Genomic DNA, 14657 nt, shown 5'->3' on the forward strand with positions numbered 1-14657 from the left:
GGTTTTATAGATCCAAAGGATGCTGAAAATGTATGTATATTGCAAAGGTCCATTTATGGATTAAAACAAGTTTCTAGAAGTTGGAATATTTGATTCGATGATACAATCAAAATGTTTGGTTTCATAAAGAATTAAGATGAACCTTGTATCTACAAGAGGGTTAGTGGGAGCACAGTTATCTTTCTCATCTTGAATATCAATGACATACTTTTTATTGGAAATGATATCCCTATTCTTCAATCAGAGAAGAATTGGCTTAGATACCACTCATTGCTTATATATCTAAAGTAGTTTTAGATACATTGCCAACATTACGAGAATCTATTGGGTTACACACAAAGAACATGTTAATTTGGAGATGAATATTTTAGTTTGACTAAAATACTAAGGACCTTAAGAATAATGGGTTAATCCAAAGTGTTGGTGTTATTTTTTTAGTGATTGGCACTAGTGCTAGTGGGAGAATATTAGTATTACCCCTAAGAGCTAATTATAAGATGATTAGACTTATTGAGTTAATGGTTAATCCAATATATACTAAAACCTAATTCATTAAGAAGATAATGTAGATGAATGGAGATTAATTGGTATCATTATTGGAAGAAGATCAAAAGGCAAAAACTCTTTGTATTCCTTGAAGAATATAAAAGGCCTTTGGAGTGAGGATTTTGATGGATGACTCTTGATCTTCTTCTTCTTCCTCCTCTTCTAGCTATGGCTGAACCTCCAAGAGTGGCTAGCACCACGAAGGTGGTTTCTCTCCGAATTGTGAGTTTGTGAGACAAACTGGAGAACATGTTCGTGTGGATACCATAGAGGCGCGAACACTTGATCATGTTGAGATCTGCATCCAAAGAAAAGACTTCTAGTTCATGTTTATGTAACAAAGGTAGAACTCTCAATTCAATTAGTATACAGTTTCCTTCACATGGATCCTCTGGAAAGGATCTTGATAAATTCTGCTATGCTTGTATTGTTTTGCGCTCAAGATCCTAATAAGATCTATTGTGTCATCAAGAATCTCTATGGTTCCGCCTTCCTTCCAAAGTTTATAAGCATGCTTGAAGTTATAGTTCCAACATCCTAAAAGGTTTAAACTTGTATTTGTGTGATCGAAAATCGTTCAAAATTTCAAGTACTATCATGCCGAAACTGAATACATCATATTTAAATAAAAAAATTCCATCAACCAAATACTAGGGTGCCATATATCCACTATATTAGGGAATGTAAGCATTAGTCAGAACTTCAAAGCATATATAAGAACAATAACAACCAAGACTTCAAAGTATTTATGGTAGTAATAATAATTTGTTAAGTTGAATAACCTAGAATGTTCCAATTGGTCGTCTAGTTGCATTCTCATGCGTTTCATCTCCTTCAAATATTCTTGCTATCTCGGTGAATGACTCTCAAAATAGTCTTTATGGAGATAGAGTAGTCCTCGAGTAATCCCATTTATAATCTTAAGACGCACCCAAATTAGCAATGCACTCTTTGTTTTATATGGCACATGGTGTGATTAATATCTCATAAACATTATACAAATGCATGATAACTAATTTATGAAAACAATTAATGCAAGCAAATATACTAACAAAAAATGAAAGCATTCAAGATGATGAGTTGTTTATCTTCTTCAACATAGAATCCTAGAAGACAAACAAGATTTCTGCGCTATAACTTGGCAATTAGTGATAGGCTGACAGCTACTCATTTGACCCTTGTAAGGAGTATCTTGATAGTTTCTTGACAGCAATCTTTTGTCCATCTTGAAGCTCACCCTGACAAAGTCGAACATTTGAGATTTGTAGGTTTGGAAGAATCAGTAATTTATTTGTTGATACTTGAAATCCTACATTGTACACCACACCAATTCCACCTTCTCCAGGTTTGTTTTCATCGGAGAAATCATTTGTTGCAGCTTTTATTGTGAATAAATCATAGGAAGCCAGCACCCCCAATGTGGTGATCGAAGCTAGTACAAAGATGGCATGACACCATTGACTAGTATAAATCTTTAGTCCTGATATCTTTTTCAGAGAAGAGAAAGTGGAGAAATGTAGATCCCACCATAAACCTCTCAACAGTCGAGTAAATACATGAAGAGCTGATGACAATTGAACAGAGGGAAAAAAAAAATAATAATAATAATACAAACAATGAGAGCCTCTTCTTAATCTGAGCATGAGCAGTGAGTAAGGTCAGAATGAGCACACCTACTGTATCAGAGTCATACATGATTGGCATAGACTCTGATACATCATCATCAGACGTCCAATTTCTTGTTCAATGTGATTCTCCAAGTCATCTGTGAGAAAGAGCACCATGATTGACATTATTTTCTTCCAAATAAAGAATACTGACAAAGCCATCACCTTTCTCCACACTTGGGGGCTCCCATAGCGACTGGGTTCCCTTGTTTTGGAGTTCTGTTTCCCCTCCTCACCATTACAACTAGACAGCAATGTAGCAGAAATCCCAATATCAATGGAGTGGTTATCACCAACACATGCTTCTTCTTCTTTGATGATGATGATCCTACAGAAGAAAAACTTTTGGGGAATCATTAACTAAATCCAAACGGGAATTATGAACCCGTTTGGCCCATCCATCACATTCGCCACGCAGGAGCAATCACCCAAGCACAAGCGTTTGCACTCATCCATGCTCATCTCGCCTCGCGCCGTGGCCTTCTCGGGGTCAGGTAGTTTCACGTTCTGCACCTTCCAGACATGGTTTGACGAGCAATTCAAGGGCCTTTCCCTAACGCAGTCCGTCTGCTTCCGTTCTCAGCCCGCACAAACCCTAGCAATCAACTACAAGAGATGTCGTAGTAACCCTTGGAGCATTGTAGTTATCGCAATCGTCCTCTGGAAACGACCAAAAAAAATCTCCATTCTGCACTGTCCAAATTCCACCATACATAGCTCATCACTGCCAGAGATAGTAGTGACCAGTCCTCGTATTCGTATTCAGTCGTGCAGTAGATCTCATTTGTTAGACAATTTTATTCTCCGAGATACTGGGAATGTAGTATGAACGGAAATTACAATTGAAACAAGTCAGGCTTATACAATGAAATGGCTTGAGTTAATAATCTCAAATTATCGGCCTGGATAGATTAGGTTGAGCTGAGCTGTTGGGACATTGCTGGGCAATTGTCGAGTGCTCCTGAGTGCCAGCTTCCTGAGCTCGAGTAGGCCGCGGAATGCTGAGTCAGGAAGTTGAGAGCTGAGTCGGTCTATTTGCCAACTACCAAGCTCACTGAGCGCTCAATTAGGGCTGTAAATGAACCAAGCGTTCGTGAACAAGCTTAGTGTTCGGCTTAGTAAAAGTTTGTTTATGTTCGTTCAATATGCACAAGATTAACTAAACAAACAAGCTTGAACAGCTCGTTAAGCTAAACAAACAAGCTTGAACACATATGTGTTCAACTCGTTTACGTTCGTGAACAACGTTCGTGAACAACGTTCGTGAACAATGTTCATGAACAATGTTCATGAACCATATTCAGTAATAAAATTCTTTTCAATATACTAAATAAATAATAAAATAAAATAAATAAATTTAAATTATCAAGCTCAATAACCAATCAAGCAACTGAAAGTTTTAAACAATCAAACAAGCTTGAATTGAGAGCTCGATAACATCTAAACAAACCAAGCTCGAAACAAGCTCAAGCCAAACTCAAGCCAAGCTCGAACCAAGCTCAAGCCAAGCTTGAATTTAGAGCTCGATAACATCTAAACGAACCAAGCTCAAGCCAAGCTTCAAACAAACTCAAGCTCATCAAAAATAAACCAAGCCAAACTTGAACACTCATTTCAAAAGCTTGGTTCATTTTAAGCTCGGCTCGGCTCGGCTCGGTTACCTTATCAAACAAGCTTGAACACCCCAAAGCTCGACTCGGCTCGGCTCGTTTACAGCCCTACGCTCAATCATGTCTAATCCTTGAGTACTCCCAAATAACGCTGAGTGGATCCGTCGCCCGACTATTGAGCGGGAAGACATTGCTTTTGTGCCGATGCAGGAGAGCGATGTTGAGTCGGGAAACCCCGTGCCCGACTGCCGTGTGTCGCCCGTGCCCGACTGGGTCATTGTACCTAAAGTGATGCAAAGCTGAGAAGTTTCAAGATTACATGGGTCATCTATTACACATGATACAATGACAAATATATAATTGTAATATAACACTGGTTATTTGTGGCGAACTGAGCAAGTACCACAGTGTTATCACAGGAGGAATAAAGAAGAGGGGAACGATGATGGAAGGCTTGCGTTTGTTTTTCATTGTGTGTCTTTTGTTTGTTGTTGCAATCTCCTTATATGGGAAGCTAGACCCTTGATTTACTTGAGCAAATTCTACCACGACCGATCTAGTATTTGACATGTGCAGGTCGTACTTGTACACAAGTAATCTTTAGCTTGGTGCAATCTAGGCTATGTATTTAATTTGCACTCTTGCATAGGTGCACATGAGAAAGAGTTTCTGTCCTGTCAGGAAAGTCTATTGGCTAGTGTATGAGGTGTTGCTATAATAAGGTCTGGGGTTTAAATCTTGGCAAAGTCAAGATAAATGTTTCCCGTATGTGCTAGTTACTATTCCAAAGGTTAGTAGCCGCCCGTGATTTACCTTCTTTGCGTTAGTCCGGGGACGGATTGATGAGGACACTGGAGGCAAACGTATTCGTATTTTGCCATAACGTGAGAAAGAATCCCTACTCATATTTATGACACTTCATAAATAAATCTTAATTTTTAATGTAAGACTAAAATTTTATTACAATGAAATCTCATCCTTCTTCCTTGCCTTTTCATTTAACATATTAGTCGGACACAATGTGACGTTCACTTTTTTCATGACGGTGTTATTGATCATACTCGGAACGCCGATGAATCCTTGGTGGTTAGATGGGATTTTGACAGATCATTTCTGTGAATTGTTCGTGCGGATTTATGCATATATGTATACATAAATGCTGAGCTCCGTGTACATGTTTCACACGGTATTCATAGAAGCTAGTTTGTATGAATTGTTATTCTCGATGTCAATGCATTATCAGGACCTGAGGTAGGCAAGAAAAACATGTATACATAGTCAACAGGGAGAATTAATGATCATGTAGGCAGCTGCTGATCGGTGGCCTACATGATCATTATCATGCGACCACCGATCAGAGGTGCAGTATGGATCTAAAATATCGAGATAGTGGTTAGCATATGTGGTGTTGTCATCATGAGGTCTGGGGTTCAAATCTTGATAAAATCGATGTAAATGTCTCCCTTATGTGCTAATCATTATTCCAAAGACTAGTAGCTACCCGTGATTTACCTCCTCCTTGTTGGCCTTGGGAAGGATTGGCAAGGGCGTTGAGGACGAGCGTATTCACCTTTTTGCCACCAATATGGATCCAAAATGCGATATGGTGGTCGAAATATTATAACGGTACCTAGGCCGACATATCCCAACGGCTCACAGACTGGAACACAGTACGTAGGCCGGGTAATACCCGTAACTCACAACCCGAAACACAACGGCTCGATGGCTGGAACACAGTATACAGGGTATAACACAAATCATGGTGGCAGAGTGCAATAGCAGTGGCCCAAAGGCCGGATCAACGGTGGCTCAAGTGCCAGACCAACGTGCGCCAACATGGATAGAATATTGGATCGGCGTCGGAAGTGTATGACAACGCAGATCAAGGGCTGTCTACGACGATGGGACACTGCTGCGGCTCGGAGGCCGGCTGCGATCATGGGAACCGGATGTAGATCGAGGCTGATCTTGCTCTAACGTGGTTGGTCGGTGACTAATCGGGGCTGCCGGCGACGCCTAGAGAGAAGGTGGTGTGCGTTGGGCCTTGGCGTCGGCGTGGAGCTAGGAAATGCAGCTAGCCACGCTAGGCGGTGAAGCTGCATGCCCTGTGGAGCGATGGAGGCGGTGTCAGCAGCGGGAGGCATGGGCAGAGGCGTGCCTTCGGCTGTGGCAGAAGAAAACCAGCCTCCAGCGAGGCAACGACAGACGCCCAAGGCATCTGCGACGACGACATTCACAACAAGGGTCGCGTGACAGGCCTCGACAACGGAGAAGAGGAGGAGGTGCACCCCTTCGTCTATGGCGGTAGTGTCGATGCTGCCAGCCATCCTTGTGCGTGGGCGTTAGGCGGTGGCGGCTCTGGCGTGAGAGAGCTGCGGTTTCTCGCGGGAGAGGGAGGCGCGATGCTCCTCCGGATGTATGACTCTGGCTACTGCCTCGACGAACGACGAAAGAGGGAGGGGGAGTGGAGAAACGGTCAGCGTCGACGAGGAGAGGCACCTGAGAGAGAGAGAGAAGGGGAGGAGAGCAATGGCAGGAGTGAGGGAGAGAGGTGGCGGTCGAAATCCAAACCCAGCACGCCATGAATAGTAGCACATAAACACCCAACCCTTCACCTACGAAAAGACCGAAATGCCCTCTTCTTTTCCATAGTTTCCTTTGGGCTCCACCAATATATTCGCGGGCGAGGCCACCTCCACTCGGCGTCCAATAACCTAATCATTTATCCACTACTAGTGACTTCCAAGGGCTTCCGGCCACCCGCTTCGAATTAAACTGTATTGATCCGATCATAATTATGAATGATCCATCTCTCATTAAAAAATAGAATCAGAAGATATGCTCTCGGCACGGATACCGCACTGTGAAGCACACCCTCGGTTAACTGAAAGAGATATACCGTGTTATTTCCTTGTATTAATTTTTCTATTCCGTGTGGACAAATCGTGAAAGCAGTCTGCCAATATGCAGTCAAACTCTCATTCAATCATTTCAAACAGAGACAAATTAGTTGACTGAAGAATTCCAGGTCTGTCACCATCTTCTAAAGGTGATAAATGTTATAACTTAGCTTGCCGCATCTCTGCACAGAGTACACAACAGTCAATTGCTGGTGCAGGCAACGCAAATCCATAAACTTCCATGGCGCGGATGCAGCTCTTTCTTCTACCGTTCCTGGAAATAGTTCTACTAGCAGGGGCATCCTTTCTACTTGGCCAATCCTCTCCAAGTATGTTTAAGAAAGAAATTTTGTCCAGAATTAAATTAAATTATAAAACCGTAGGATTTCTGTCCATTTTTTTATCTGTTTATTTATTTATTTATATGAGGATCTCTGGAAAGTTTACCATAAAGCAATACTTTAATATCCTTCATTTCAAATTCAGGCTTATTAGAAGACACATGGTACCATAGGCCTAGAGTTATTAGGCCTCGTTAACACGTATATATATTGCCTAGTGAGATAAGAGTACATCTGTTTGGAAACCTGATAGATCGTCCTGTCTAATAAGAGAAATTGTAGGGCAATTTGATATCCATTTATATATAGCATAAGTCATACGTTTATGCAGGAGATATAATGATGGGGAATAGCTCACTTATCGATGGCCAGACATTAATCTCGGCGGGGAGCGTGTTCCAACTCGGTTTCTTCAGTCCAGTTAACGATTCTGGGACTTCATACATAGGAATTTGGTACTACAATCTCCCACCGAGAGAAAGCAAAGTAGTAGTTTGGGTCGCCAATAGGAACAAGTCTGTGGACACGTCCATGGCATCGTTGAACCTGACTTCCGACGGAAATCTCATCTTATTTGAGGAAGGAACAAAGGTTTGGTCAACGGGAAGACCCGCCGAACTTAATTCTGCACGCTTGCAGCTTTTAGACTCAGGAAACCTCGTGCTGACGGCCAGCAACTCTAGCAGAACTCTATGGCAGAGTTTCGACCATGGGTGTGACACTCTTCTCCCTGGCATGAAGACAGGATTCGACTTCCAGACTAACACTTCGTGGCAGTTCATGCCATGGACGAGTGCCACGGACCCTTCTCCGGGCAAGTACGTTTCCAAAATTGAGACATATAATGTTCCGGAATTTTATACGGTGAGTGTGAATGGATCCCTCAAACTCTTTCGCACTGGGCCATGGAACGGGCAATGGTTCTCCGGCCTTCCACAGATGGGGAGCAACATTGTGTTAACGCACTTAAACTTCACATACGTGTCCAACCAGAATGAGATCTACTACATGACTGAATATCAGACTCGATCGCCAGAGCTAATCCGGGCATTAGTGTTCACCAACGTATCCTACCAGAGTTGGTGTTTTGTTGAGGGAGAGTGGAGAATTATCTTGTCGTTTCCGAGCGACGACTGCGATTACTATAACCATTGTGGCCGCAACAGCGTTTGCACCAAGGGCTACTACTCAACCTCCTGTCGTTGCTTGGAAGGTTTTGTGGAGAACAAAAGCGTCGTCGGATGCGCGAGGAAGGAGCCCTTGCTTTGCTCGTCGAACCAATTTTCGAAGGAGCCGAGCGTGAAGGTGCCAGACACTGAGAACGCAACCTCAGGAGGCAACATTAGTCTGGATTCGTGCAAGAAATTGTGCTTGGATGATTGCTCCTGTGTAGCGTTTGCGGTGATCAATGGGCCTTATGGGTGCATAACTTGGCGCGGTGAGTTGTTGGATCTCAGAAGTTTTACCGACGGAGGAGACGATTTATACATTCGGCTTCCAGGTAGGTAGTCGAGTTATGCGTTCATGAAATTGTATGATCAGAGTAACATTATATTCAATAATCTATTTTCCTTCTTTTTCTTTTCCTGCAGGATCATCAACGTCAAACTTGAAGAAGCTCGTGTGGGCGATAGTCATTTCGGTGTTGCTGGGATTTCTTTTGCTGTGCAGTGTAGGTGTACTCGCTAGGAGGAGGAGAAACAGAGCATCGACCTGCAGATTGCAATTGCAGTTTCCAAATGTGCAGAAAGGTAGTGAATGATTCCTGCACAGTAGTTTATTTAACAATGCTATTAGTTTTTCAAAGTTATTTCAGATTTAAAAAGGATTAAGTCAAATTTTTTTAGTATTTCTAAGAAAAAAATTATGGTAGAAGAATATTTTTTATAACTCATAATGCTATCCTTGTGTCAGATGTACTTCCTTCATATGATTTACGTACTATAAAAGCTGCAACGAATGATTTCTCCGATGAAAACAAACTTGGAGAGGGGGGATTTGGAGTTGTTTACAAGGTATAAGACGACTTTCAGTATCACAAAAAAAAATTCTAGTCTTTCAAACATGTAAAATGGAAGAAAATGGTACGTTTTGTTAGGGTCAATTGGAAGATGAACAGAATATTGCTGTTAAAAAATTATCAAGATACTCCTCACATGGTCCAGATGAATTCCAGAATGAACTCTCACTGATAGCCAAGTTACAACATAGAAATCTTGTTCGTCTTCTAGGCTGCTGCATTGAAGGATATGAGCGACTTCTCATACTTGAATACATGGAAAATAAGAGCCTTGATGCATTCATTTATGGTCAGTATAGTTCCTTCATAAATGGTTAAAAATTAATCACAAAAACATTTTATCTAATCCTTATAAATTGGATCTCCAGATAAAGCTAAAAGTTCATTACTAAATTGGCAAAGGCGTTTCAATATTATAATTGGGATCGCTCGAGGACTTCTATACTTGCATCAAGACTCTAGATTGAGAGTCATTCATCGTGATCTTAAGCCTAGCAATATTCTCCTTGACAAGGATATGAATCCAAAGATTTCAGATTTTGGCATTGCAAGAATATTTGAAGGAGACAATGCTCTTGAGGATGCGACAACGAGACCGATTGGAACAATGTAAGTCTTTTAAATTCGGTTTACTTCATTTGAATAAATATATAAGGGAAGAAGAAGGTTAGAAGGAAAAGTAACAACTAAATAAAAACTAAGTGACCTTAATTGTTTCTCCATGTCATTCTAATATTTGTTCAATCCTGTAATATTTATAATGCTAACATTGAAGCTCTCAATTGTAGCGGTTATATGGCACCTGAGTACTTATCACGTGGAGTTTTTTCATTCAAGTCAGATGTATTTAGTTTCGGTGTGATAATACTAAAAATTATAAGTGGAAAGAAGAATAGAGTATTCAGTCAAACTGATACAAGCATAACTCTTTTAGAATATGTAAGTATTAGTTTCAATATATATATATATATATATATATATATTCTTTCATCGATACTATCTAAAATTTTAAAATATGTTTCCAAAATATTGTAGGTGTATAAACTTTGGAAGGAAGAAAGATCTTTAGAGATCGTTGACGACGCACTAAATCAATCATATCCAATGGAAGAAGTTCTACGTTGTATCCAGACAAGTCTTCTGTGTGTACAAGATAATAGTAAAGATAGACCCACAATGACAGAAGTGGTGACGATGTTAACAAGTGAGGACGAACTCCTAATTCCGATTATGCAACCTGTCATAACATCAACTAGCAACGAAGAAGATTTCACTATCAATGAAATGAGCTTCACACTGATAGGTCGATAACATATATATAATTCTTATTTTAATCAATGTTTTTCATTATCAGAATATTTGTATCAATTTACAGTACTTTAATATTCTTGTATCAAAAGACATATGGCAACTTAGCCGTAAAATTATTAGGCCTCGTTTTCATAATCTGATACATCCTTTTGTTTAATGGGAAAAATTATCAGGCCTCAGTTTATGATGACCTAACTAAAATAGAGAAAATTAATTGTCTATTATTAGAAATCGAAAATATCATGGTAAATATAGGATTGAATTGTGGTAGTTCTTCTTTGTTTTTTAAAAAATAATAATAATATATATTATTAATTATTCTGTTTTTTATAATCTAGATATCTAGATTTTGTTTGACTAATTCTGCAGGTAGATGTTTTTTTTTCTCCCGGTGCACTTATTTGATAATTTGAAGCACAAACTGAGAACTTTGTGTTAATTCATTAGTTATAAATACTTCTCTAGAAATTCAACTGTGGAGCTTTTATGATGTCCCTTCATAACAATGAATGGAGTAGGTGTGCTCCTTCTCTCCCTCCTCAGTGTTCTTGTGAATTGCCTCTATTCATTCATCAATTTGTTATCTGAATATGGAGTTGAAATGAAATATACATATTGCTTCATTTTTTTTTAAAAAAAAAGAAATTTGATCTCGTCTGAATTTCCCTCCACGCTCTTGACCTCCTTGATTAGCTGTACTACCTTCTTCAGATTCAGATCCAATAGAGCTTCTGACCTTCTGTACCCGATCTAGTCTCTGATCTACATGTCAACATCCATCAGTGGTAGTCAACGTTGCTAGTGTGACACCTCTGATGGTTAAGTCAAAGCGGAGTAAAAAACAAAAAGTGCATTCTTCGGGAGAAGGATTTTAGCAAGAGTAAAAAGGAAGAAGAAGCACAATAATTGACCAGATCAACAACTGCCTTGACTTTGAGCTATTCAGAGTGATTTTGTCGATTTTGACAGTTATCTTCACTCGGTGGGCACTCCTCTCCTTATAACTGAGACAAACCTCCACGTGGGTTGGCTTATTGACACCGAGTAGCATAGGTCGTTTTCTAAGTTTTACCAAAAACGAAGAGAAATAGGTCGTTCTCTAAGTTTTATCACAATAAAATATTTTATTATAAATAAAAGATAATTTTTTAACATCTAAACATCACTTTTATATAGACCACAACATAAGACCTAAATAAAGAAAAAAAATTACAAATAACCGATCTTAATTTCAATCTTGTAAAGAAAGGAAATAGATCTTTTATCTAAAAATGAAAGTACATATCAAAACTTGACAGTTACGGTTTCACAGATAATAAAAGTAGATTTTCGAATTCTGCACACGTGGCAACCGACAAAGCCTGATTCAAAATTTTGAGTAAAAAGTTATATGATGTGCGTAGATTATATACACTTTTATGCATACTTTGACGCACATCTACTTGTACTTTATTCAGATAATGTATGCTTGTCGCACCCTATTTCATTATAATGTCATACTTCCATTATATTCTGTTCGGAGATTTGCTCTTTGCTTATTTTGATTGATAGGACGTGATTTGGAGCAAAAATGGAGTTTGAATGAAGTCTAGAGCTTCTAGAGTGTCACGGGCATGCGAAAACTAAGTTCTTACAAGTTCTGGCCGTGTGGAGACCACATGGCCGTGTGGAGGCCGTGTGGGGGGCGTGTTGAGGCCGTGTGAATGTCATATGGCCGTGTGAAGGCCGTGTGGAATTTTCAGCACTGCAGACCAAAAGTAAAATGAACATAACTTTGTGCTCGGTTGGAGTTTTGAGCTGTTCTTTATACCAATTTGTAGATAACTTCAAGATCTACAACTTTGATGAAGACTTCAACCAGAGAAAACCCCATCTTGATGATATAAAAGACATTTCAATAAGATATACCCATGCAGAGTCATGCCAAGGGCCATACAAGGAGTGTGTGAGCTCCACACAGCCGTGTGAGCCACATGGCCCATGGCTGTGTGAGCCACACGACCGTGCAATGTTTCCAGAGAGCAAGATGTTTCAAGCCGTGTGAATCCACACAGCCGTGTGGTTTTGGCAGAGAAGATAAAGAACATGGTCGTGTGAGCCACACGACCGTGTCACACCTCCAGAGAAGAAAGTGCACATGGTCATGTGAAGGCCACACGGTCGTGTCACGAGCCGTGTGGTGCTCGTGCCTAGGCTATAAAAGGGATTTTCTTCCCCTTTTCTATGATCTTGGGTGATCTTTAGCTCGGGGCTCTTCCCCATTGCTTGGGGAAGGGTTCTCCCGCTTGGGGGAACCCTAGATCTTCCATCCTTCGCTGATCCGTCCACCTCCGGAGCAAGGATTGCATCCAAGAAAATCGGTGCTACATGGATAAACTTTCTCTTCTCTTCTCCTTATATTTTGAGTTGTAGATTGCTTTACGTCTTGTTTCTTGGTTGTATTCTCTTGCAATGGAGTAGATCTCTAGATCTAGGATGTAGGGAGTATTTGTGATGTGATGAATGATGTAAAACTATGTAGATTTGCCATGATTCTATTCAATGACTTGTTGATGCCTTGTTCATGTTTGATAATGTTTGTGTGTGAATGCTTATATATATCTTTTGCATGTTTTATCAAATAGTTGTGTAGAATTGTTAATCCCGTAGGGGGGATATACTAGATTGTATGACCGAGGGGCGTCGTGACAGGGATGCTCCGCTAACGGACGTCTAGGGTATCACCTTGAAAGGAGAAGCAAATCTCCACAAGGAAGTAGGGTATCAGGTGTAATCTCTATTTCTATTTCTATGTTATTGTGTGTTAGTGTGTTTTTGTGTTGTATGACCGAGGGGCGTCATGACAGGGCTGCCCCGCTAATGGACTTCATAGAAATCACTTCCATTTAGTAGCATAGGGCATGGAGTAGGAGATCATGCCAGCTTATCCGCTGCAGAAGAGAGTCGGTAATGAATCTAACTTCCTACAAGAGTATGAACATAGAGGATAGAAATTAAACAATCTATGTAACATCGCCTAACATTACAAGGAAACCGAAATCCTAGAATCTATCATCCTCCATTCACTACGCTCATTCTCTCTCTCTACTCTCTCTCTTTCCTCTTCTCTTTCTCTTTAGAGTTTGTTAACAACTTTAGATTGTTTAGATAATTCGCCGTAAGAAGTTAATTAGTGCTTAATCAACAGTCCCTGTGGATTCAATATCTTTTTATTACTGACGACGTAACCATACACTTGTGGTGCATGACAGTTATCTTCACTCAGTGGGCACTCCTCTCCTTACAACTGAGACAAACCTCCACGTGGGTTGGCTTATTGACACCGAGTAGAATAGCGATTATTTTGTGTGCTACCAAGAAAGGAAAATTAAGGAGAAAACAAAAAGAGAATCCTCCAAAAATGAAGAGAAATAGGTCGTTCTCTAAGTTTTACCACAATAAGAAATTTTATTATGAATAAAGGATAATTTCTCAACATATAAATATGACTTTTATATAGACCACAATATAAGACCTAAATAAAGAAAAGAAATTACAAATAACCGATCTTAATTCTAATCTTGTAAAGAAAGGAAATAAATCTTTTATCTAAAAATGAAAGTACATACCAAAACTTGACAGTTACAGTTTCATAGATAATAAAAGTAGATTTTCGAATTCTGCACATGTGGCAACCGACAAAGGCTGATTCAGAGTTCTAAGTCAAAAGTTATACAATTTTGAAATTTGAAGGGTCATATTGGGCTTCATCATGGGTTGGAGCTGCATTAGTCTCCCCAACTTGAAAAGAACTCACCCTCAAGTTCATATTAGCTTCATTAACATTCGTTGAATAAATAGATAAGTGTTTCACATTGAAGACATCGAAAGTCTTCAGATGACTAGGAAGGTGTAACCTGTAACCATTGTTGTTAATCTTCTGTGGTATCTCACATGGTCTGATTTTTTGATCATGTAGTTTATTATAATCTCCAACAGGGAAATGATCACGAGTCAATACAGCCCAGACAAAATCTTAAAAAATACCTATCATGATGACTATTGACCCGAGCCTTATACTTAGTATTGCATTCCATAATTTCCAATTTCACTTGATTATAAATATCTCGAAGATGTTCTGCCATCTCATCTTCTTTAGGACTAATTCGCTCTACATTTGGAATAGGGGCTAAGTCTAGAATCCTCAATGGATTCCACCCATAGAAAATCTCAAAAGGACTCAATCCTATGGTCCTATTTCTCAATCAGCTATAGGTAAACTC

General features: G+C 39.8%; 1 protein-coding gene across 1 annotated transcript; it reads left to right on the top strand.

Annotated features, from left to right (window-relative positions):
• Nucleotides 1-6919: 6919 nt before the first annotated feature.
• LOC122043931 (receptor-like serine/threonine-protein kinase SD1-7) lies at nt 6920-10395 on the top strand. Its single transcript, XM_042604491.1, has 8 exons — nt 6920-7052; nt 7396-8565; nt 8657-8815; nt 8979-9079; nt 9163-9373; nt 9453-9693; nt 9873-10023; nt 10120-10395. Exons 1-8 carry the CDS (start codon nt 6965-6967, stop codon nt 10393-10395), a joined length of 2397 nt encoding a protein of 798 aa, XP_042460425.1. The 5' UTR covers nt 6920-6964.
• The last annotated feature ends 4262 nt before the right edge of the window (nt 10396-14657 follow it).

This window comes from Zingiber officinale, chromosome 2A, assembly GCF_018446385.1.
Source record: "Zingiber officinale cultivar Zhangliang chromosome 2A, Zo_v1.1, whole genome shotgun sequence".
NCBI classification, from domain to species: Eukaryota; Viridiplantae; Streptophyta; class Magnoliopsida; order Zingiberales; family Zingiberaceae; genus Zingiber; species Zingiber officinale.